We start from the raw sequence: 26,186 nt of genomic DNA on the forward strand, positions 1-26,186 counted from the left end.
CATTGCGTCTAAATCCCATCTAGAGTTTTATTCTAAATGATGCCAAAGAAGGTGCTTATTAAAGTACCATTGTGCATTTCATCATGGGTAGGCTGCGAGAAATCATTTAATGGATGAACAACTCAGAAAAGAACTCTCACCACCCACACACATCGTGACAAAACAGGGCAGCGTCTTTGCACTTGCTTCAACAGCATAGCCTGAGAAGTAGTTCTGATTTCCATGTTTCTCCCCACTGTCTTACTTAGAATTTCAACTTCATCCCGGTCAGCTGCTGCATCGTTAAACAGAATGCCGCTCTGTCTTTGTATTTCCGAAACTCTCTTGTCTTTCCTGCGGACGGCACCTCTTTATGGCAGCCACATGCTTGCCAAAGAATTAAATCCCCTATGTTGCTTAGCCCCTTATTATTATTTTCAAAACACCAAAAAAAAAAAAAAAAAAAAAAAAAGAAAAAAGAAAGAAAGAAAGAAAGAAAGAAAAGAAAGAAAGAAAGCAGAAGTGGCGCGGGGCGGAGGGTGGGGGCGGTGTGGGGGGGGGACTTCCTTGCCCTTGTTCTTCTCTGCTGTTCCCATCGTAAGATGCTCCGTGGAAGGGAGCCGAGCGGTGGGCAGCGGCTGTGAGTCCCCGATAACGAGCGCCTCACATTTCCGTGGCATTCCCATTTGCTAGTGCGCTGCTGCGGCCGCACGCCTGATTGATATATGACTGCAATGGCACTTTTCCATTTGACATTCTCTCTCTCTCTCTCTCCCTCTCTCTCTCTCCCTCTCTCTCTCTCTCCCTGTGTCGCTTAAACAACAGTCCTAACTTTTGTGTGTTGCAAATATAAAAGGCAAGCCATGTGACAGAGGGACAGAAGAACAAAAGCATTTGGAAGTAACAGGACCTCTTTCTAGCTCTCAGAAAAGTCTGGGGAGAAGGGAGCCCTGCGTTTCCCCCAAGGTAAGCAAGGAAAACAGCGCTGACGGCTTGCCTAGGAAATTACTTCTTTCCAAACCGAGCATTTCATCCTCCTCGCAGACAAAGAGACAACCTTTAAATACCACTTAAATTTGCATTAATTTAATTTGCATTAATCTGTAGCTTGCTAGCATTGTGTTTTTTTAAATGAACGGGTCTTTGAAGTCTGTGACAGAGCAGGGGAGCCTCACAGAGCGGCTGGAAAATCTCTTTTGGTTTGACTGAAAGAGATTTGATTTTCAAACTCTCTGCGTAGTTAGATGTAACTTTGTAATGGTTCTTATATTTGACCCGGTGCAAGGAGAATGAGAAGCAGCTACTCGCCGACATGGATTCGTGGAGCCCCGGTATCTTTCCCACCGCCCTCATCCCTGCTACAGTGGGGGCACTATTAACGCGGGCAAGCCTTCGAGTTTAAAAGCGCACTGTTTACTTTTATTACTACTTCTGTATGCTGCTGATCGCCTGCCAGGGCTCTGCCGGAGTGCTTAGAATGACTTCAAACAATAGGCAACATTTATTTCTAGCTTTCTGTGTCACGCTTTGCAGGAATCTGGTTCCTTTGCACTCTTCTCCCAACGTGCAAGGACTCCACTTCCATAGATGCGGTCAGGAGCGCTGGGGAGAGAGGAGGATGGGTTTACTATAGGATTTTGATTGGGCAAAAAGTCTGAGGAAATGCATGCTGTTTGACTTGGCCTTATTGCAAAGGGTTATTTTTAGTAGTCAGCTTGTCCCTGCAGCCCGACCGATGCTCCCCTGTCCAAGCAGTGACCGGGAAAGGATGCACAGGGACCAGGACCTGTAGCAATGGCTTCTACAAACACCTGAGGAATAGTCGGAGGGTTCTTTCAAACTCCTGAATACAAGTTCTCTCTTTAAATGAACAATTGGGCTGTAGGAGGCCTGGGCATAACTCTTTCTTGGGGAACGGGAAGTTTGACTGTGTACAGAATGTTAATGACTCAGAACGCCCTGTAACTGAGGCTCATTGTAATCGAGGAGCCGAGGTTAACCTGCCTGGTCTCTGCTGAGATTCAGGTGCGGGAAAGGAAGCTATTGGGCAAGTTGGGAGTCCCACGTTCTCTGCTTTGTAACAATCATCAATAGCAGATACGGTTGCTATGAAACATGTCTCTTCGTTTCTGTTATTAGTGTATTTTAATTCCAAGGCGTTGGCATTGGCAAATTGCTCCAACAAGTAACATTAAAGATACCAGGCGCATTTGAAAACTTAGAGATGCCTAAAAGGCGGAGTTGGCTGGAGGTGCCTACCAAATACAGTGGGGACTGCAAGATGCTTCTCAATTGTGTGTGTAGACCAGAGGCAACCATCTGCCCATTTTCTTCTGACTAGTCTGGCTTCTGAAAGTAAATTCAGGGTCCTAGCCACCAATTTTCATTGTGGAGTGGGAATGTGGTTTAGGAGGTACTTTTTTCTGATTTTCTCCAGTAACTAGCCTGATGAACCTCGTTGAATGAAAATTGGGCTTTTGAATTGAGCTAATTTACAACTTTGGGATAGTCACTATTTGAGAAAGCTTGAAAAGATACCATGGATTCTATGGTTATACAATTTGAAACCACTACTGTTAAACGCAGCATTTAGCTGCATGAAAACAAAACTGTCTTAAACTATTATTCAGATCATTATGTGAGAGGGTCTGAGCACAAAATGCAATGTTTTGCATCACTTACTTTAAAACACATTTGGTTCAGGTAAAAGGCTCAGGTCTTCTTGACCACTGTGTACCAAACAGCTGACACCCACAGATGGAAACACGCCTGTGGAGTTTTCAATCTTAATTTGAGTTCCAATGACACTGTCAAGGGGAGAATAAATCATTTTTCAATACATTTAACAATTTCCAACTCATTTATTTTCCTCAGCCCTTGACAAATGTGGTGAGTTTCTCGGAATTATAGCCGCCAATGGTGGTCGGCAATTTTTACTGTATTTTCAGGACTCACAATTCAGGTATACTATTATTCTTATTGGTTAATTATTCATGTCACCGTTCTTTGGATAAATTATGCTAGTCCTGATTTTCAGTCTACATGCCATCTCCAGTTAGATGTTGGAACTGAAATGGACTCTGCCAATGGGTAAACTGATCAATGAGTTCCTTGTTAAAAAGAACCATTTCAAATGACTGCTGGGACCTGGATTGACTTGAAATGATTGTCGCTTATCAATGGGTTTTATTTCCATTTCTGATTAAGGGGTTCCCCTTAGACCTGTGTCACTGGCTCTTGGGGACACGTCACTCACAGCTAGCACAGCCCGGATCTTTCCCACCTGGGTAGGAGAAGCCTGGAGAAAAGACAGTTTCTTCTTTCTCTGCTCCCTTGAGCACCCTTTGGAAAGGACCACGTGCTGTCTCTGTCAGGGATGGCTGTGAGTCATCTACTCAGCGGCTGCCATCAGGGCCACTTGATGAGTCATTGAATTAGAAACACGCACAGAGGAAAACGCTGTCACCATCTCCCACCACTTACTTGCCCCACCCCCGGGGCCAGAAACCAATGGCCTCTGGGCCTGGCCTCCATTCAAGGGGCCCCCGGGAAGAGGTTGCCCAAAGTCATTCCCCAAACCCGGTTCTCCATCAGAGCCACTAACAAACAGGGTTGCATTTAAATCATCTAGTCTTGGGGTGTCTGACTTGGGTGGGTTACTGAGGAAAAAAAAAAAAAAAAACAAAACCCTGAAGACGGCATCACAAGAGTCCTTGATTTGGTCCTTATCAGCAGCTAATCCGCCATGGTTGGATTAAAATGCCTCTGACTCCCCGGGGTGCCTGACTCACCCTAGCCAGCCCTCAGCTCCCTGGCCAGTGGCCTTCGAGCCCATCGTCACCTCTTCCCATGACAGTCAGCTAAGGCGACTGTGTCCAGGCCCCCTGGCGAGCCGGTGGGAGCAGAAGGGATGGGGCGGCAGGTGGCAGGACTGCGAAGTGATAAAGCGGAGGAGGGAAGCTAGGCCCTGGGAGGGTGGGTGAGCTCTGAGGCCGATTGCTGTGGCCGGCCCTGGCTGTGATCAGCTGTCATTTCCTCTTCGTGTATGACACTGTGGAACATATTAAAATTTCTCTGGGATGGTATGTTTGGAATTCCTCTGATGCCCCACCTCACCAACTTACCCAGACAATAAAAGCAAGGTTGTAAGCCTTTGAACAGCTGGCAGGCTATATATTTCCCCTCTTTCTTTCGCATAATCTAATTCCGAAAAGAATCCAGCTAGACTGGCAGTGCCATGTCTGGGCACTTGTTTCCTGCAAGTCCTTCCTCCACCACCTCCTCCCGCCCTCCCTGGAATCTTCCTGGGTGGCATGTGGCTTTTCTTTTCTTTTGCTCTCCGCCACTCCCACCCCGCCCCCTTCTCCCTTCGCCTGAGCTCCTTCCATTGTGCGCCTGCTCTTTGCTCTGCCTGTTTTCCAGGCAGCCTGGGTCCTGTTCCATCCGGGGACAAGAGCCCAGGAGGTCTCCCCATCTCCATAGTATTCCCAGGATGTCATTCTTGGCAGCGCCTCGGCCGGCCGGGCTGATAGGATGGGGGGTCTTTCTTGGAGCGCCCGAGCCTGAACCCCCCTCGCAGAGAGGAGCAGCCTCATGGCTCCGCTGCCCTTTAGGCGGCTGGGAGCAGGGCTGGAGTGACCCGGGTTGGCGGGGACAAGCATACCATCACAGTGACCCGCACATCTCCGGCCCAGGGCTGGGGGTGGGGGCGCTATGGGAACGCCTGGATGCACTCCGGCCTACATTAAGAGAAATGTGGTGATTCTCTGTTTCAGGGAGAGAGACAAGCAACTTGGAAACAAAGCTCCCTGGGTCCTTGGGCCCTCCCCCGCCCCCTTGCTCGGTCAGTTCTTCCCTTCCCAAGGAGAAAGAAGGAGAAATGGGACTTTTAATTTGGTTTGCGCAGGCCTGAGTGTCTTTATGAAACCCATTTCGTGAGGGGGAAAGGGGAGAAATGGATCCTGGGCTGAGCTGAACTAAAAATGCATGGGGCTGGGGAGACGGGGAGGACTTTTTTCTTTTTTTCTTTTTTTCCCCCCCTTTTCTTTAAACAGTAGAACAACAGATTGGTTTCTGAGTTGCAAATGGAAGGAACTGGACTTCTCAATTAGACGTTCCCATTTAAGAGCCTCATGCAACCCCCTCTGTGCAGCATCCTTCAGAGATGCTGCTCATGTCCTTGGGACCAAAAGGTATTAAGGAGCAGCGGACAATGCAGCTTCCTATTCCTTTTCTTTTCCTGGGGGATTTGGTCGTCTTTTCCAAATTAACTCAAGTTCATTAAAAACACCCAAAAGGAAAATTTTAACACAGCTGAATTAAAATGAGTCTTTTCCTGTTCACTTGACAAGAAGTGGGGTTGGGGGCGGGGGGGAAGAAAGGAAAGAAAAGAAAGAGAAGAAAGAACCAACTCCCCTCCTCTGCCACTTCTTGGGTTTTAATATGAATTATTCCATACAAGTCCCCAGGCTAGAAGATCTATTTAAAGACGCCTGGCAGCATGAAGGGAGAGGGTAAAAATACAACCACTCTTTTGTCCATCAAAGGTTTTCTTTGGGAGGACATTAAGAGCATTCCTATTTTCCTGTCTGCCCCTGCCAGTGGCAACATTCCAGCTGGTAGTGCCCACCATAAACTTCTGTGTTTAAGTCCAAGAGAAAACAAAGGGTGGGGAATCCTGCTGAAGCCCACTCCCCACCCCCGTGTGTGTGTGTGTGTGTGTGTGTGTGTGTGTGAGCGTGTGCGTGTGTGTGCGTGCGCGTGCCCGCGCATGCAGCGGGATGGGAGAGGCTGGTACCACAGTGAGTGCTGGCTTGGCTATGCGGGTTGCATGCTGCAAATTCACACACCCACACATTTGGGTTTCTGAGGAAGATCTTGCCGATGGCATTCTTCCTGGTGCCAGCTGCTCTCACATCTGCAAAGCTCTTTTCTCGTGGGTCTGGTAATAGTTTGCCTGGTGCCATTCATGCTTACTGTCCCCTCCTCGGAGTCTGAACGGGTGAGCACATACTGCTAAGAGTCACACCCCCAGACCCATTTTCAATAGTCAGGGCCTAACACCCTGGATGGGGTGCAGAATCTGGGACAACTCTTTTTTTGTTAGAAAGACTGCTGACTCAGAAAATTCAAAGAATGGGCAATTTATCCCTCCTGCTTAGAAGCAGGAATTCATCCCGTTAGAGTCCATTTCACCCTGATGTCCAAATCGGCACGTGAACATTGACTACAGCTTTCAACTCAGCTCTATCAGATTTGCAGTAGATATGTTTTTCTTTTTGTTTTTTGACAAAAGCGAAGACTTTTTCATACTCTTTTCTCTCTTCCAAGGCCTGGCTCAGTCCCAGTTTTTTCTTTTAAACTGTGATCCAACCAATTGCAATATCCTTTAAAAATGAAAGGGCAACAGGTTAATACATTCAAGAAAGCTGATGAACTGTCAGAAAATGCTCAGGGCTGACCCTTCCGCAGTGCCACCAACCAACAATAGCCCTAAAGATGGAGTTCCCTCCCATCCTTCCATCAATAGGGAATACAAGTAGGAACAGAGCAGGCCATGGGAGAAGGAACAAAAGAGAAGGAAGAAGGATTATTTTTGATGTTCAAAATCTGTCACTGGAAATTTGCAAATAGCACAATTTCAGAAAGGGAAGCTTCCCTTAATTTCACCTACTCCCTCCCAGGAAGAGGGGTTTGAACTCTGAGGTTGCCTCCTTTACTTGACGTAAGAAAAGGAGGTCAATCCTTCCAGTGAAACAATATCCCCCTTCCTTAACTCTAAGACAATGTAGGCACACCCATTCCCCATATGGATGTGCAGAGTCAAAGAAATTAATCAAAGTCCGATTTTTCTTTACGGCGCCAGGCAATATTTAAGGACTTGATACATTTCTGTGATTTTCCCCTAATTATGGGAAATTACTTCTTTTCAGAATTTGACTTTTTCTTGGAGGTTGGAAATCCAAAAGTGACAGAATCGAATTGTTACAGGAGAACTGGTGATCCAAAGATGTAGCTTGAGTGTGCATGGTTTAAGTAAAGCAAAATCCAGACAGGAAACCAAAAGCCCGCTAAGTTTGGAGTTATTAGTAATATATTACTAATATAATTACTAATATATTATATTATACTAATATTATATATTAGTATAATTATATTATAATCATCATTTACTATATCACTAATTACTAATATAATTACATTATACTAATATTATATGTTAGTATAATTCTATTATAATCATTATTATAATATATTACTAATAACACTGAACTTAGTGGGCTTTTGTTTTTCTGCCTGGATTTTGCTTTACTTAAGCCGCACATACTTGAGCTACGTCTTTGGATCACCAGGTCTCCTGCAACAACTCGATTCATTTTTCTGTGATCTTCTTCTAACCGTGCCCCTTTGACATGAGTCTGTGTCCACAAGTGTTCCTTCTGGATGGCAACAGGATTGAATTCAGTGTTCAAGTCCCACCATTGGGCAGAAAAAGGCAAATTGAATGGGGAATGGAAAGACGGAGTTGCGCCTATGGTTTATGCCCCATTTCTAACTAAGGGAGCTACAGCTGTTAGGTGAGATTACTACCCACCATTCCAAAACGTTCTTGTGGGTGAGGAGATTCAAATGCAGCTTTGGAAACACTTTGCTGGACACTTTGAAGAAAAACCAACATACTCATTTGGCTCCAGGGTAAAAGGGAGCTTGCACCCTGAGCTAACGTTGGTCACCTCCCTTCTCCTAAGGCCATACCACAGCCAGCAGAGCCAGTGTCAAATGAAATCAGCACCAGGGTCCCCAGGACACCTGGGCACCTTTTCTTTTCCATGGGAAGAGGGTACATGCATGTTTTGGCGAGACTGCGTCCCCTGGGTTGGGTATCTCCGAACTGTCCTGCTTTCTGTCCAAAGGGTCTTACACAAGGTGAATAGTAGAGTGTGTCTCATTCTTCACATGAAACCCCCTTCCTAGGAGAGAGTGGATGAACTGAAGGGACCCTTCCCTTTCTAGAATTGTGCTATTTGAAAGGGCAGTGGCAGATTTTAAACATAAAGATTGTCCTTCTTCCTTCCCTTCTGTGATTTCTTTTGTGGCTTCTTCTCTCTCTAGTTTTATTCTCTGTTGATGAAAGGATGGAAGGGGACTCCATGTTTAGGACTACTGTTGATTTTTGGTGCCGCAGATAGGTCACCCGTAAGCATCTTCTGACAGCTCATCACTGTATCAGTCACAGCTTTTAGTGAAGTGGTAGGTTTATAGAAATAATCCAAACCCCCAGAGGAAGAGACTTCAGCCGTATCCTGCTGCTTGACACCTGGGTAATCAGACTTGGTCATTTGCAATTTATGTAAGGCTTGTTCTCTGAAAGTCAGTTAGTGATGTCAGCCATTAAGAACTCAGGAGTCCTTCCATAGAAACTATAGAAGCCCCTAGAAGCCCAGCACAGGATACCAGAGCCATACCCAATGGGCAGCTCTTTTAGACCCAAGTCTGTGTCATCGTCATCATCAAATGGAGGAAGTTTTATTCTACCATGGTTTAGCCCTTCTCCTCTGTCCATTTGGTGGAAACTGTAAAGGAACACTATACATTTTAAGACGGTTTTAAGAAAATAGGAACTGGTTAAATATCCTTGCTAACTGCTTCCTGTTATTAACAAAACGTTATTAATTTATAAACCATATTAGTACATTCAAACACCAAGTTAACTGGTTATTAAGGGCTATTTTTATTTCAGGGCACCAATACAGCCTCCTCAAGGGGCAGATTCCTATAGCTTGGCCTTCAAATTTTGGCTCAGGCACCACATTAGAACTCGTTTGGACTTTTCTGTAATTGTTAACTTCTTGAGTAAGACAGGAACTCTTCTCATAGTATTTCTTTGGGGAATAGATAGCCCCGAAGCAGGTGTGTACTCTGAGAAGCGTGGGTAGAGTGAGTGAATGTTAGAAGTGGGTAGACCCATAGAACCATCTAGACCAATCCGTTCATTTTGTGGATGAGAAAACTGAGTCTCAGAGAAGGCAAGTGACTTACTCAAGATGGCACAGCCAAGGACAGGAACACAGGGCTCAGAGCTTGCAGCTCCGTGGAGCCGCCTTCCTGTCACCAGAGCAGACAGCAGTAAAATGCTCCTCCAGTTCCAGAAGGTTGTAGAATAGTGATCCAATATTTCTGACAAATGGGTGCAAAATACCGGGACACTAACAACAGAGGCTAGAAATGGGTTTGGGGAGGAAGCGATGAAAACTGTAGATAAGTGGGTGTTTGGATAACAATGAGCAGTTCCTCTGGATTTCCTGAAAGATCAGAATTTTAAGTTCCAGTCAGTCTCAAGGTCCAGTCCTCCCACACCAGTCCCTCCCCAGACACTACAACTATTCAAGCCAAGGACACACACACAGGTGGGGCCACTTGACAGGTGGCCAGAAATTACTTCTATTCCCAGTCCTTCTTTTTCACAGCCCTCTTTATCCCAGGCTTGTGATTTATTGCTCCTTTCCCAGACTACACTTCTCCTTCCCTTTTGCTTCCCCCATCTCTTTTTTTGCTCCATCACTGTCACTGCTGAGTTTGGCCACACTCGCCTAGTAAATGCAGGCTGGGAGAAGACAGACTATCCCAGACTGGAGAACTGTTATTAAATCACAACGGTGTCGTCTTTCTCCTCAGATGGCACTATGGGGGCAGGCTTTGCCTCCCGCGCTCCCCCACCTCAGAACAGCTCCCTCCCCACTGACCTTGTGTCTGCCCATCCTTGGAGATACCTGCGGGCCCCCCCCCCCCCCCCCCCGCAGGCTGGAGGGCTGGCAGTGTTCACGGTCAGGAGCGCTGCCTCTCAGTCAGCCCAGGCTTGGCTTCTTGGCTGCTACTGATGTACTGCCAGATAGAAATAATATCAAAAACCATTCACTGAGCGCACGGGATGCTTTATAAAATTCAACATTGCTGTTTACAGTTTATAAATTAAGTGCCTTGGGAAGAGGCATCTGACTTATTCTCCCAGGCATTTCGTTGACTAGATCCAGTTGGAATTCTTTAAGTTCCTGTGAAGGAGCTACTTAGCATTTCACACTCTCTGATTAGACTTCGAGTTTCTTGCTTTTCTAATCTTAGTGTGACGTGTTATCTAGGGGCAAGCTTTCTTCCATCTTTAAGTCTCTGGGGGTTTTTGATGTTGTTGTTTTGTTTGTTTTTGCAAATCCTTGGAGAAAGGCTCTGTGTTCTGCCATCTTTACTTTACCCACGCCTGATATGATTGTTCTAAATTACAGTAAATATCAAATAATTCTATCTGTCACCCTGACGTCATTCCAAAGTCATTATATTTGATTTGCTTAACTTGATCTTCTTAGAAATGATGCAATGGTTGTTGCCTATGAATTAGATGCTAAGGGAGTTCACCAGTGTGTCCTCAAAATCACCCAGGCAGACAACAGGCCGAGACATTTTGCTTGTGGATGCAGTGAGCTGGGAGAGGGAACTAAACTAGACCTTTTTTCCCCCCTGGCCGTTAATGTTTATCTGCTAGAGCAAAAGGAGACACATAGTAGGTGCTCATTGAATATGTGTGAAGTGGATATTTCTAGAAAGAAGCCATGGCAGAGGGGTGGGGCAATACCTGTATGTATTATACTGAAAACAGCCCGGGACTGGGGCAGGGGGTGATGTACGAATACCGAGCACTGCCCTCCCCTGCCTGGCAAGCAGGGCAAGGATAAGGCCACTCTTGGCACATGCCACGTGTCTTAGCCTGTTGCTGGAATCACTTGTGTGAAACCAGCACTTTCCCCTTTACCAGGCAGAAGGTCAGCCCAAGAGTGAGCTGATCTGTGGACACGACACAATCTCTCACCCAGGAGGCTGGGCCCACTGTAAGCTCTGCTATATTATTTCGCTGAGGATGACAGGTGGGGAAATCTGGGCACCAGTTGTTCTTTTCCACTGGTATCGTTTGGAGGGTAGCTCCAAAGTCGGGCACGCCAGCCTACGTGCCTCTCCTGCCGGCAGAGGCTCCACATTGAAGCTATTAGAATGTGGGCTCTGTACATCGGCCAAGTCCATGTCTCGGAGACTGTCCCCAGCACACGGAGCAGCCTGGGTCTATTGAGTTCAGCAAGAGAGTTGCTTTTCTCTCTCAGTCCATCACTAGCTGGGCTGATGTTCCAAGTCTTGAGAGGCAGCATTTGATTTTGATGCTATGTGGCTTTTTAAAAAATTAAAGCAAATTAGAATTAATTTTGTCTTGAGAACAGTGACAGGAGCTCCTGCAAGGCAGACGTAGATGCTCGTAGGCTGCCGTTAAACGGGGATCTCGAAGGGATGTCAATTTCCTCCATTCCTGGTTTTCCTCTTTGTGAGCACTTCCCCGGGCTCTCTGCTGCGCACATCCTGACCAACACAATGCTAAGGCAACTTGACTTAACATCACTTTTTTCTTGAGCATTATATTTATGTCTTCTTCAGCACTGCAGTGTTGGTTCATTCCATTTGAAAGCTTAAGGCATTAATTCCAATGTTATCTTGCAAGGATCACGCCTTCATGTCTTGAGGGTCTGTGAGTTCTATGCCGTATTTACATGATTGCTTGCATTCTCATTTCAGAGTTTAATATAACAACTGAACAAAAAACATCCTGCTTTATGAGTGTGTTGAAATGAAAAATCTATTTCTTATTAGTGGTGAAGCAATATTTCTTCTGTCATTCTTTTATACTTTATCTTTATTACTACTTCTGGGTTCAGCTTATCATCCCTAAAGAGAAAATCAGATATTAAAGTTTCATTTTGTGTGACACTAACTACCTCTTTATCAGTATCAACATCATAACATTTGCTTGCGAAAGTAAGTATTTTATTCACCTTTCAGGAAAAACCATTTTTCAAATGTGCTTGCAATTCAGAATTTTGCTACTAGGTGGCAGTAGTGCACAAGAACAAAATGGTCCACTTGGAGGACTATTTGACCAAGACACAAGGATGTCTTCCCATATTTATGAGGGATAAAAGCATATACTATTAAAATGCTCAAACTGGTACAAACATTAAACATCTATTAACTGAATTACTATTTTTAAGCCAAGCTTTCAAAAGAGAAGGTATTATTTTTTTAATGAAATTTTGAATTGGTCATACATTCACAAGTTCAAACATCTACAAATTTTTAAAAGGTATACAGTGAAAGGTCTTTCTCCCGTCTGTCCTCCAACTCCCACAGGTAACTAACTGTATAGTTTCTTGAGTATCCATCCAGAGCTTTTCCATGTAAATAACAAATTAACACAAATATATATTCTTGTCCCTCCTTGTTTTAACACAAATCAGAATAGTTTCTGCATCCTTCCTCACAGAGTTGCGTGGTATTCCATTGTATGAATGTTGTAGATTTAATCAGTCCCCGACTGATGGATATCTTGTGCTGTTTCCAAGTTGACGCTCTGACAACCAGTGAATAACCATATGCTTGTGTGATCTCCCATGGAGCCTAGTTCTCAGAAGTGAAGTTACTGCATCTAAATCATACGCGTTTTCAATTTGAATAGCTGTTGCCAAATTGGCTTCTACCGAATTTGCACCACTTTTCACTGCACTCTCTCCAACATGAACCTGTTTTCCCACAGCCCTGCCAACAGGGTGCACGATCGATCGGACTTTGTAATTTGTGTCAGGTTGACTGGTTGCACAAAGTACCTCAAAGTACTTTAATTTTCATTTCTCTCTGATAAGCGATGGTGCCCATCTTCATTTATGTTTCTTTTTCTTGGGAGAAGATGCAAATGCCGACATGTACAACCATACAGACACACAGAAAGGGTTTTCCTGTTGATGATGTTGTTTGTTTTGACCATTGTGCTGTATGCATGCTTTCCTTTCATTTGCTTTGCTCATTTACCCATACCCCCCACCGACCGTGGCTCTGAAAAGAAGTTGCCGGCAGTGGGGAGGGAGGGTCAGGACTGGAATGTCTGCTGTTTCCCTTCATCCCTTTGCCATTGGCTCCTGGGGGAAATATCTGTCGACTGGAGTGGTGAAAGGAGAAATCTAATAAATTCTTTTCCTGAGACTAATTAAGGCTTCAAAGAGATAGATAACCACTGGGGAAAATATAGTCATATTGAAACCAGGAAATGGTCAGTAAAACTGCAGCCTCTCAACATGGAACCCAAGAAAGCACTGGCTCTTTGGGCTGAAGTCTTGCTGAGTTTCAGGGTCGTGTGCATCGGAAAACCTAGGATACATAGCTGAACAGAAAACAAAAATGCTCTTCTGCATCCTTTGCTGATTTGGAGCTTTAGGCTCAGGTTGGATCGATTTTCATGAGCTGTTGCCATGAGCAGACATGTGAAGGAAAGTAGTGCAAAGTTGTATGAAAATATAGTCTCCTTGACTTTGGGATTATCTCCTACCTATGGGGATGATGGTACCTGGATCCATAAGGATCTAAAACATTGGCATTTTAGAGCACGAGGGGGCTGCAGACACTGTTCCTTTCCAACCCCCCTACTCATCAGATGAGGAGACTGGGGCTGGAACAGTTTAAATGACCTGTACAAGGTCCCCCAGCTAATTAATGGCAGTGCTAGAGTCCAAGTGGGTCCCCTCCCCTCGTTATACTGTTCCCTGCCCTCCCTGCAATTTATAAGGCTTCCCTGCAACACACATGCTGAGGTTTTGCCATTGCCAGGGATGCTCTGCTCTGAAACAGCCCTACATCACACACCCTCTTCCACTTGGGATCCCCTGCCTGACAATCGCAAGACAGCTAACTGATGTTAAGGGGGCTGGGGTCACTGTATTAGAGCAAAACTCATTGACTTATATGGACTTGAATGTCTAATCTTCGTCTTATCAATGCTTTGTCCTCTGTATTCAGACTGTCCCTGAGTAGGAAGTTTTTGGTTTTTTTTTTTTAAAGTTGTACTAGGAAGCAAAATAATCACACTTTTATCTGAAATATCTTTGAAAGTTTTTTCTGAAGCTTTAAGTATCATGTTCTTTTTGTTTTAGATGTAATGGCATCCCCCAATTTTCCTACATGGTTGAAAATATTTTTGATACTCTCTGTCTTCCTGTGCGATCATGGTGGTCATGCCTGGTGGGGAAGGTGGTTAGGGAGGTGATTTGACGAGATCTCTGGACTCAAGTCCTTTCTCCAAGAGGTATATGGTTAAAAGAACAAAGCAAATTTCAGGTATGGCATGGTCCCACTTTAATGATAAGTCTCTGTTCCAACAACCAGTTACTTTTTCAAATTATACCATGTGCCGGGGCTTTACAAAGGCTCTTCAGAAATGCGTGGGTCTGTTAGCAAATACACATGTGTTGCCTTAACCATACTGGAAGCCAGTTAACAGAATGTGTATTTCAGATGCAGTTTGTCATGGATTCTGGGAGGCACGGGGCTTCAAACAAAAACAGGACGAGCCTGGAGTGCAGAAGGGGAAAACTAGGTGGATGGGTGGGCTGGACTTGGACTTGGGAAACGTATTTCCTTCCTGTGGGACCTGGCCTGTGTTCGTTTAGTGTTGACTTGCCTCCTCTGTAGCCCTGTAAGCTTACTGAGAAGCCAAATAGACCCTCCCGCCCCCAACAGCCAGGGATAAGGATGAGACCACCCAATTCAGTTATGCTGTGGCCAGAACCACATGTTTAATCTTTACTATGGGTTCAAACTATCCTTGCTCCTAGGAACACGGACTCCAGCAATTAAAGTCAACATGTGCTTCCATGAAACCATTGTGTCCACCTCCAAATGATTATAAATATGTACCATAAGCTATGGTGGGGGGGTGGAGCATGAACTGGATGACGACTTATGCTAATGACACTGCAGAAACCAATATACGCCACTCAAAATGACATGGAAAGATTCTACTCGATACCTCCTGGGTTCCATTCTTTTTTCCGGGTGTCTCTGGGGAAAATAATTTCTGTTTTCATTCCAGCTGTGCAGCAGATACTGGGATGATGGATGGCAAGTGCGAAGAGTAAGACCAAACTCCGTCATACAAAGGACAATGACAACCAGAAAGCTCCAACCGGATCCTGCCCTTTCCTTGAAAGGAACTGGATCCTAGGAGGCGAAGGCATTTCCAATTTTTAGTCCTCTGCCTCCCTCTGCTGTTCCTCTTGAGAAGTTTTCCCTTACAACAATGAGAAATCATGTACTAGCGGCATCCTTTTCTATGCTATCCCTGCTGGCGCTGATGGGAGATACGGACAGCAAAGCAGACAGCTCATTCATGATGGACTCCGACCCTCGACGCTGCATGAGGCACCACTACGTCGATTCTATCAGCCATCCGTTGTACAAGTGTAGCTCAAAGGTAAGATCAAGCATTAGTTCCAGAAACAGGAGAGAAGCCATATTCCTTTGTCAGGGGGATGGAGAACTCTGATCGCAGCCCAAACCTGAGGTATATGGCCAGCCCCGCAGAGAATCATGCCTTTAGGGTTTCCCACCAGGCTTTGAACTTTTGTCAGTAAAACCGCCTAATTGACCGTGGGGCACACCAGCCAGCTTCTCTCTTTTCCGGCTGCTCGAAATCAATAGGAAAGGCTGGAAGGTTCTCACAATCAAACTGGTGCTAGACACAAGGTGAGAGGGATGTGTTTCATTGCGGGCTGTGAGATTTATAGGCGGTAGTGGCCTTTTTCAAGAAAGAAAAGTGGAGTCTGCAAGTGGAAGGGAATCCAAGAAATATGACTGAGCAATGAAACGTACTCTTCTAAGAGTTTCCTGGCAAAATAGTTGGTCACCAGCCTTGTGGTCCATGCCTTTCTCTACCTGCCATGTTTATGTCAAAATGATTTCAAAAGATAAATGACAACTTGATAATTGATCAGTTTTACCTTGATTATCCAAGTCATTCTGATTTGGAATGGGTTGTACATTCCTGGCACAGGAAAATGATGTCTCAGGGTTGAGACAGGGTGTATGAAGGAATGCCATGCTTCAAAGGCCGCCAAGAGTGGCCAGCCACATGGACCACCCAGAAGGGAGGCACGTAGTAGGGAGACTGTCGCTGTCCCCAGTCACATAAGTGAAATTTGCCCACATTTGGCAAATAAGAATTTGTTTAACCCAACCTCAGAGATTTTTTCACTCTCAGTCTCGAGACTAAAACCACTTAAACATTCTCATATGGCAAGTATTTTTTAAATTACCAGTATAATTAAGAAGTTCTGGTAATATCAACCACTAGAATTGAGACCATAGAAATTAATGTTTCTCCCTTCCATTTAAAAACATGACTTCCGTCCGCCTTTAAAATTTCCGTAACTCCTCTGATTATAGCTCAATGATTATGGCTTCTTTTAGTTTAGGGGGATCAGAATTTGGGGTCAATCACTTTAACCGAAACTTCCTGGCTCTTTATTTGTACTTGCAGAACTAAAAAAAAAAAAAAAAAAAAAAAAAAAAAGATACATTTTTGCAAGACTGCAATCCCTTCTTAGAAAAAAAATAACTAAAACAAATTGAGAAGAAAGATAGGACATGCTTTTACAACTGTGATCGCTCAGAAAATGTAGGTCTGAGCAAGGCTGACTGGAGCAATTATTAGCTTCTCTTCTGCTCCCCCTACAGAGAGCAATGTGTCAATGTGATGAACAGAAAAATTGGAGCATCTGTAAAAACGAAAAAAAAAAAAAAATCTGAAAAGATTCGGCAATTAATTAAGGAAAGGTCAAATAAGAGATACCATTAACTGGAACACAACAAACTCACAGTGCTTGAGAACGAATCCTAGAAACAGACTTTAGTCTACCTTTGTTCACCTCTGTTTCTGCCAGAATACCGTGATAAATAGCACAAAATTGTGATTGCAAAGAGATGTTTGTAATTTCATGGGAACAATCTGTTTTCAAACATCCCAAACTATCCCGAATATAGCAATAGTTTTATGTACATGGTGCTTGTAATTATAAACTTTTCTTCCCTGGCCATAAAATATGCCTGGCAGAATCTCAACTACCCAGACCTTTTCTGGATTAGAGTTTCTCTATGCATCCAGGAACGAGAACTGTTTCTCATTTTGAGATATTCTATAATTCTTCATTCTCACAGACTCAGGCTGGTCTTCTCTCTAACGGGTCTCATTTAACGAAATTGTACATCTTTACAGAGTTGGGATAAAACATTTAGCCTGTGTCTCAACAATAACCCATGGAGGTTTTTCAAAAGAGGAGACTAGGGTAGATTTTTCCTCTAGGCAAAAAATTTCCCCTTAACATGATGTTCAAAGGCCATTATTTACTAGATGATGCCTACTGTTTGCCTGTCGATTGTTAATGCTACCCGACTCCCGTTTATCCAGTGTCTGGCTTCGGGGAACGTGTGATCCAGGCTCAGGGAAGGAAGAGCATGTGCTTAGACACCTAATATGTGTCAGGCACCTCATACTATATGATCTAATCATTGCTGACAATCCTGTGATGGAGGGCATTATAATTCCCATCTTACCGATAAGGAAAACTGAAACCTGAAGGAAGTATTAAGTAGATTCCTCAACATCGTTTAGCCCGGAAGTGGCAATGTCTGCCTTGGAGCGTTCATCTTTCAATTCATTCATCTTCCACTTGGCTCTTCCTATTGGAGAAATGCAAATAGAATGTAGGAACCACTATTTCGAAGTCCAGGCTCAACTTCTGGTCTGCTGAAAATAATGATTTCTACTCAGCAACCTTTGCAGAAAATAGAAATAATAGTGAAAGTTTTTCTGGGAGCCTTCCATGAGATTGTCTGTTTCCCCTAGCTCTGAACTTGCAGCTGGCCAGCCCTGGGGTCCTGTCACTCATCATCCAGCAATTCAGGAAAGGGTTGAGATGGAGTCAGGCAGAAAAGACTGGTCGCAGTGGTCCTTAGTACTAAGGAGGTCAGTGTGGCCACAGATTAAGATGTGCCCAGTTTTCAGTGGCAACACTTCATAGGATTGGGTACAAAAGATGCTAGGAGTGGCAGCTTCGTTGATAATCTCCCCTGAAATTTTTAGTAAAGGTAGAAGAGCAAACAAAAGAGCTCTCTGGCATATAATAGACATTAATAAATGATAGGATGATCTTTTTCTGTTTTTTTAAAATTTTTATTGATGTATAGTTGATTTACAATGCTGTCTTAGTTTCAGGTGTACAGCATAGTGATTCAGTTATACATATAGATTTTTTTTCAGATTCTTTTTCATTATAGGTTATTACAAGATATTGAATATACTTCCCTGTGCTCTACAGTGGGTCCTTGTTGTTCATCTATTTTTTTATATAGTAGTGTGTATATCTGTTAATCCCAAATTCCTAATTTATCCCTCCCCCAGACCCTTTGGTAACCATAGCTTTTTTTTCTATGTCTGTGAGACTATTTCTGGTTTGTAAATAAGTTCATTTGTATCTTTTTTTTTTTTTTAAGATTCCACATATAACTGATGTCATATGTATTTGTCTTTGTCTGACTTAAATGATAGTATGATCTTGACGATGAAGTTATAAACTGGACAGGTGTTTAGACTTACTTTTCTATTTCAGTCACCACTGAAACCTCAGTAACTATTGGGATCTCCTATAGCCTTAAAGGATTAGGAAAATGAACCTCACTGCGGTTCTTGTTAAACACAGAAACCTGGCAGGGGTTGGGAGCATGCAGAAGGGCAAAGTAAGTGTAAGCCACTGTGCTGGATGCTTGGGGCGGGGTGGAGAGGTCAAAGCAAAGAGAAACAGATCCTGCTGTCTGACCTCCCTTCCCAGGTGAGTGGAAGAAGGGACCAGAAGTGGTGTGTTCTGGATTTGGGCCAGGGACGGGCTTTCAAAGGACCGAGGCTGGGACACTGAACTGGCAGGGCAGGCTTGTGAAGTCTGAGTTGGGTGAGGAGTGGGAGATGGTGGCCCCCGAGCCAGGAGAGGGGAACCAGGGTATGTGGTTGCCTGAACTCTGCAGGGCCACAGGAACAGGTGGGGATCCCAAAGGGGGACCACAAAGGAGAAGGAGGAGGAGGAGGGTCCTGGGGACAAAACGTGGGGAAATTCCTTGAGGAAAGGGGATCTGTCATGCCATGGGCCAAGCCTTGGGGTTGGGAGGGGTGTTTAGGACCCCAAGCCATCTCCTGGTGCTGCCCCTGAAGCTCATAGCTTCATAGAAGAAATGACGGGGGTGGAGGTCGGTAATATTGAGTTTATAACCCAATTGACTACCTGGCAGATATGACTTGATTTTTTAGAAAGCAACACATTTATACTGAATGCCTACTAATGCAGGCACTGAGCTAGGACTTGAGGCACAAAAGTCAAAGAAAACACAGACTACGTTTTGGCCCTCATGGTGCTTACAAAGTAAATGGAGGAGAGAGGGAAGGGAAGCATTCTGTGTGCAAAAGCCTCTTCATGTCAGTTTGAGTTGTGACCAGAGTGAAGGGACCAGATTCCAGTTGGGGTTTGCAGAGTTCCCACCCACCTTATTGGAGCTCTCACCTCCTCCCCCGACTGCTTCATTCCCCTGGTTGCCATTTTGCAGATGCCCTCAGCCTGGCACAGACCCTTCAGGGGTTGATCTGGGTCTCTGGAGATGAACTGAACTGTCATTTATTGAGGGTACTGGTGAGGTGAAGCATGGGAGAAGCAGAGGTGAATCTTGTTCCTGAGGAAAAAGAGAGGTGATTCAAGGGATGTCACGGAATAAGGGATACACAGTGTTCAGTGCTGAGAAAAAGGCAGAGTATATTTCTCACTCAGCTGAGATAAAATAGCCAAAACTCTATTCTAGGATGGGACAGGTGGGTGATTATTCCGATTTTGATGGAGACCATGGCCTGAGCCAGGAATTCACAGGGCTCCACATCACAGGAGAGGAAAGTGGCTTTGGAGATGGTGAGTCTTTCAACAAGGGATGATGAGAACCAGCTGTGTTTGGGTTTTCTCTCACTTGGAAGACGGTTGGGTATTGCAGCAAAGACAAAACTGTCTAAGAACTGTGGTAGGTCACCAAAGAGAGCGGGAGTCTGAGGTCTCTGGGTGTAATCCTTGGTCTGGACCCAGGAATCACAGCTGGCTACAACCCTCCCAGTGTAGCCTGAACTTGCCCATGACCGACATTAGCATCTTCGGGAACTCAAGGGCTCGAAAGGCTGACTTTCATGGCTTAACAATGTAGCACCACGGTTAGGAGAGAGTGCTCAGAAACCAGACTGTCTTGGTTCAGAATTCTGGCCCTTTATGGTATAGCTATGTGATTTCAGGCTGGTAACTTATCTTCCGCCTTTTAATTTCTTAATTTGGAAAGTGGGGAGAGTTTACCTTTTGAAATCGTTGTCAAGTATTAAGTTGCCTATGAAGGGCTTGGCTCAGTGCCTGGAGCCTAGTAAATGTTCAATACGTGTTATATATCATCATCCTTACTATTCTTTTATTATTGCCCAAGGTCCTTTCACTTCTTTTAGCCTCAGCACGTGGAAATCAGATTAGAACACGAAGGAGCCTATCCTTGAGCAAATACTCTGGACCCAGCAGCTCTGTTCATGTTAGAAGGAACTAGATTTCACATCCGACCGGAGCCAAGTGACTCCAAGTTTGGGGGGATCCAAAGGGGGTTCCTGGAGAAGTTGCTTAGCTTTCTAGCATCAAGCCGCTTGTTTGGGGAAACATGAGATAGCAAAAATTAAACTGGACCCAAAGCAGATAACGTGTCTGTCACCCACCTGAACCGTGAGAAGTCATGGAAGGTCATATGAACAATAATCACCTATTGAACCCACTCTTCTAATGGTGTGGCTCCACGTGGGTTCTTTGTCCAAAAAAGTTCATTTCTTGATCTGATAACAGAGCAGTGTGGATGCTCTCCATTAAGAGCAGTTATGTGCAGTGCAATGTTAATAAAATACAGCCAAGTCACCCACGTGTGAGGAATGTGCATTGACCGTAAACTGGGGGCCAGTGTGTTTTGGCAGGTGAGCTGATATTTGAAAGTTTCAAAGGTTTATTGAACTGAAGGGTGAACTGGCTAAGGAGTTAGAAAGTGTGTTGTACCGTCCAGTGAATTGCCGGGAGTCCCTAGGAGTCCTGAAATCACTGGAGGATGGAGCTGGGCGAGGGTCTCGACAGTGGAAGAGATACTTAGGACTGCCATGACTCTTACAAGATTCAGCTCTGCTTGTTTGATGATGTGTCCCAAGAAGCCCATAAGAGATAGGTCAAACTTGTGTGGTTATGATATGGTTAGGACTCCCAGAGGCAGGTCAAAATAAATTAGAGTAGGGTGTGAGTTGACCCATGCCTCGGGAAAACATCTTAATATCAGGAGGCAAGATATTATAATGGTTTAGACCATGGGATCGTTTGAGACAAACTTGGGTTTGATTTCATTTCTGCATTTTACCAGAGATGTGAGTTTGAGCAATTTACTTAAACTCTCTAAAGCCTCAGTTTCCTCAAATGTAATAACAGTACAGATAACAGTAGCCCCTTTTGCAAGGATTGTCATGAGAATTAAATGAGATTAAATATTGTATGCACTCAATAAATGTTAGCTGCCATCATTATTATGAGCTGAATGGTCGCTATCTAGTGATCCACCTAGAGTGGAGCCCCTCAAAATTTAAAAGGTCCAGAGCTTCGCTACTCAAAGTGTGGATTTTAGCCAGCAGTACCGGCATCAACCAGAATCTTAGGAGAAATGCAAAATCTCTGGCTTTGCCAATAACTACTTGAGCACTATCTGCATTTTAACAAGAGCTTCCGCTGATTTATACACACATTACAGTTTGAGAAGCTCTGGTCTGGAAGAGGTCAGAAGCTGTTCATTAAATCTGTAACACAGGTGAGGCATGGCAGAGACTAAAATGTGAATATCAAGAGTAGAACCCCTTCTATTCCTTAATGTCACTCATTTACAGATCTTATCTTCCAAACTCCCTGCTTTCCCCCTTCAACACACATACACCACACAGGGCCAGAGTTTGATATAGTTTCTAGCTTTGAGATGGGCTCTATATACAGTTGACCTTTGAACACATGGCTTTGAACTGCGTGAGTCCACTTATATGTGGATTTTTTTCAATTGTAAATATTACAGTACTGCATGACCTGTGGTTGGTTGGGACAGCCGAGTGTAAATTACTTGTGGATTTCAGAATATGTAGAAGGATGGAGCCCTTGACCCCCAGCATTGTTCAAGGGTCAACTGTACTAGGACTCTCCCAGAGAGGAGATTTGCATATATGTTGAGAATGTCAAGGGCCAGATAAATTGCTTCATAGTCTCTTCTTTGAGGAAAGGGCATTTGAATTCGGCAATGGAGGATAGTTGGGAATTTCATTAAGTCCAACCAGGAGAAAAGGGCATTCATGAGGGAGGAAAGACGTGAGCAAAGACAAGAGGCAGGGAATTTCAGGGCAGTTCCATCGACTCCTAAGTAATTAAGCTTGATCTGAATAAAGAGAGGGTGATGAGAACAGTTACTTCCCAACAGTAAGATTGGAAAAGACCTGATGAAAACCAGGTCACGGAGGAGCTTAATGTCTGCTGAGGATTTTGGATTTTATTCTGAAGGCCGCGGGCAGCCACTGAAGGTGTTTATTGTACATGTCTGTGCATTTTCCTTGCCCAGAAAGTCTAGCTCCTGAGGAAGGGGGACTTATTGGAGGTGGCCCCAGAGTCTTCAGTGCTAGAGCTTTTTTTTTTTTTTTTAAAGTTAATTCTTTTTTTTAGGCTAACTTATTTATTCATTTATTTTTATTTATTATTTTTTAAAATGGAGGCACTAGGGATTGAACTCAGGACCTTGTGAACGCTAAGCATGTGCTTTACCACTGAGCTATACCCACCCCCACCCTGAGTGCTGGAGTTCTTTTCCTTCAGAATGAGCTAAAGATGGGGCTTGAGACCTTGAAGACTTTTAGTGAAATCACAAGTGGGTTAGTTCTACAAATGGCCCTAGGTTGCTGACTTGGTCACATTACAGACAGTGCTAGTTGCCTGGTCATTCAAGGTCTGCATTTGGTTCACCCGTATGTGTATCATTTGGGTACGATGCACCACCATGTCTTTGCCCTTCTGAATTAAGTATGTTGGCACAGGTTAGCTATATCCATTCAGACTCAAACTGGATCTCTAAGGACTCCATTTTGGGAGGTGATTCTTTGACTAACTGCTGAATCCGCCTAATAGGTGATTAGAGGTGAGCAAATTTAAAGGTATTCCGAAGAGAGATGTCAAGGAGTTATTTCCATGTACTAGCAGGGGTGGGGAGAAGGGACTGGGAGGACCTAGATCTGTCTCTCTCATTAGAGTGATGGGATGGTCACCAAGGACTGGCCCATGTGATATAGACCTGTGGCATAATCTCTCAAAACCTATTTCTGATCATGTTTGTTTCCCCTATCAGTGTGGAGAGCAGGCAGGATAGAATCAGACTTTAAGAACTTCAAAATGGCTTCCAGCTGCCATTTTCTCCCTGTCTCTGTGATCTTTCAGAAAATAAATCAGTAGGTCTAGTCCAACCTACTCTTCCCTAAGCCCTGCTAATTGTGTCCCAGTATCTCATATTTTCTTGACGGTTGCTAAGAGATTGTTAGATTCATCCCAGCATCTTCTCAGATAATGATGCTAATGATCTATAATTACTGGAAGTCATCTTCTCTTCATTTTGGAAAATGGGCAGGCCATTTCTTTCTTTTAATTCTTAGGTATTCAATTCTGTCCTGCAGAATGATGTCCGAGATAATAGCTGGTGAGTTTCAATAGTAACTGCTAATTCCTAAAATGCCACGAGGTAAAGATTTCATGCCTATTTATGTATCTTTTAATTTTTATTTGAATGGTTGCACTTTGTCTGTTCTTACTGTGGGGTCTGGAATTATAGCACAACTTTTTCCTCCATCACTTAATATGAAATTCACCAAGCAAGACCCTCCCATATAAACGTAGCCCAATAATCTCAGGTTTCCTCCACCTACTGTGCCCCAATATATAAGGTTATATAGTTTAATGAATCAACCTGCTCACCATATCCCGCCCATGACAGCCACTCCCAGGATACCAGGATTTATGTATGGGACATATAAATCAGCCCCTGCTCTGTCCTTTTATTCTGTGTGCAAAATATGGAGTGTGTGTTTATGTCCATTGCTTTGGGGATAACTTAAAGGAGTCTGTTTACTAAAGCCACGTTAAGAGCCACTATAAAGAACACACAGCCTCTCCTACTGCAGCCCAAGCTTTATTTATCATCCTGACCTACCTTTGGAAATGGAGATGATCAGAATGAATGCATCCTAATGTTTGCCCTAAATGATGCTGAAAATGCCGTTGTGCAAATCTCAGGCTCCTTCAGTGTATAAGCCCAGAAGTGTGATTCCAGGGCCCAAAAGGTATCGTTTCTATTTCAGTCTCTTGTTTCAAGTTGTAGTGCCCAGAATATTTCTTCTTAAGTATCACATAAGTTAGCCTCTTTTCCTTCTTCAGTAACAATGTTCCTTTTCTTTAATAATTCCTGGCAGATAACAAATTCCTTTTTTTTTTTCCTGTAGTCATTTCTTATTTACCCCCTGATTGCAATTTGGAGTGACTTTCTACAGTTTGAGACCACTGGACTGCTGGTGGACTACCACCTGTCTGAAGAAATTTCTTTTATTCTTTGGTTTTTACTTGCATATCATCGTGTTGGTGGGTCTCGTCTAGTGGTTCTCAACCCTCAGTGCACTTCAGCATCACCTAAAGAGCTTTGAGAACCACAAAAGCCTGGGCTATACTCCAAAGAGTTTTAGTTCAATTGGTCTGAGATGGGACCTGGATGTTGACATTTTAAAAGCAAGTTTGCCAGGTGGTTCCGACATGCGACCAGGGTGGAGAGCCACTGGTCTCATCCAGCTAGAATTGGCAAGGAGTGTTTGAGCCTTTTAGAGGATGCTGTGAAGCCTGGCTAAGGTTTCGGCTTCCCCCGTGGGGGTAACTGCTTCTTTTCTCTCCCTAGATGGTACTCCTGGCCAGGTGTGAGGGGCACTGCAGTCAGGCGTCACGCTCCGAGCCCTTGGTCTCCTTCAGCACTGTCCTCAAGCAGCCCTTCCGCTCCTCCTGTCACTGCTGCCGGCCCCAGACCTCCAAGCTGAAGGCACTGCGGCTGCGCTGCTCCGGGGGCATGCGACTCACCGCCACTTACCGGTACATCCTGTCCTGTCACTGTGAGGAGTGCAGCTCCTGAGGCCAGCTGTTGAGTGGCTTCTGGATGGGACAGCCTCCCCCCTCGCTGAGGCAGTTCAACCGGCCATGAAAGGACTGGCAAGAGAAGAATTAAAGAAAAAAAAGATGTAGCAATTCCCACGGGATTCTGCATATTCTAGTAATAAAGACTCTACATGCTTGTTGACAGAGATACTCTGGGAACTTGTTTTCCATTCCCATCTCCTTTCCCTGGTACAATTTCTTTTGGTTCTTTTTCGGATCCAGGCATCTTCCCCCTTGGCACTGAGTGCTGTTTGGGTTCCAGCAATTCAGCGTTACTGGGAAAAGTGGTCCCCCATGCAAGAGTGGGTCAGGCTGTCACTGTTTGGTGCAGATTTAGGGAAGCATTTGCTTTGGGAAACAGGAAAGCTCGATTTTTTCTGGGACATCATCTGGCTTTTTTTTTTTTTTTTCATCTTGTCATTTGGTCTAAGGTTGCCATTGATGCTAAAGGTTACCGATTTCAAATTCCAGGCACCAAGCATGTGGATATGTTTAGCCAGATTTACTCACAGCCAGCTAACTGACATTAAAATAACTAACAAACAGATTCTCCTGTGTAATACCAGAACTCCTGATAGCCGTAATTAGTATCCAGAAATGACTCTGGGGAAGTAAAAGTGGCATAAAGAATTTGTCACCTTGAGACTCTCTCAGCTAAATTATGGTAGAATTTTGTAAGGGAGCAGACTTTTAAAGACCTGCACAAATACAGATCCTGCACTGACTTCGAAAAAGGCATATACGTACTAGTGGCATGGAGAATGCACTATACTCATGCATGCAAATTAGACAACCGAGTATGAATCTATTTGTCGGTGTGCTATAGCTTTAGCCATGTCGTGAGCATCATTCTCTAACATCCACTCCTCCATGTGAAGCTTGCTGCCAAAATGGCGGCCTGGCTCATCTTCTGAACATTTGGTTCCAATATAATTTGGTCCTTGAGGCTCAAATTTTGAGTTATTCCCATGTTTTGAAATAAAAAGAGAGTATCTTCAAAAT

The 26,186-nt window shown here is 44.3% G+C and overlaps 1 protein-coding gene across 1 annotated transcript; it reads left to right on the forward strand.

The window, feature by feature from the left end:
• The first annotated feature begins 599 nt into the window (after nt 1-599).
• NDP (norrin cystine knot growth factor NDP) lies at nt 600-26,186 on the forward strand. The gene is made up of 3 exons (XM_010975504.3): nt 600-945; nt 14,927-15,307; nt 24,934-26,186. The coding sequence occupies exons 2-3, from the start codon at nt 15,134-15,136 to the stop codon at nt 25,159-25,161; spliced, it is 402 nt and encodes a 133-aa protein (XP_010973806.1). The 5' UTR covers nt 600-945; nt 14,927-15,133; the 3' UTR covers nt 25,162-26,186.

Source organism: Camelus dromedarius, chromosome X (genome assembly GCF_036321535.1).
Source record: "Camelus dromedarius isolate mCamDro1 chromosome X, mCamDro1.pat, whole genome shotgun sequence".
Lineage (NCBI taxonomy): Eukaryota > Metazoa > Chordata > Mammalia > Artiodactyla > Camelidae > Camelus > Camelus dromedarius.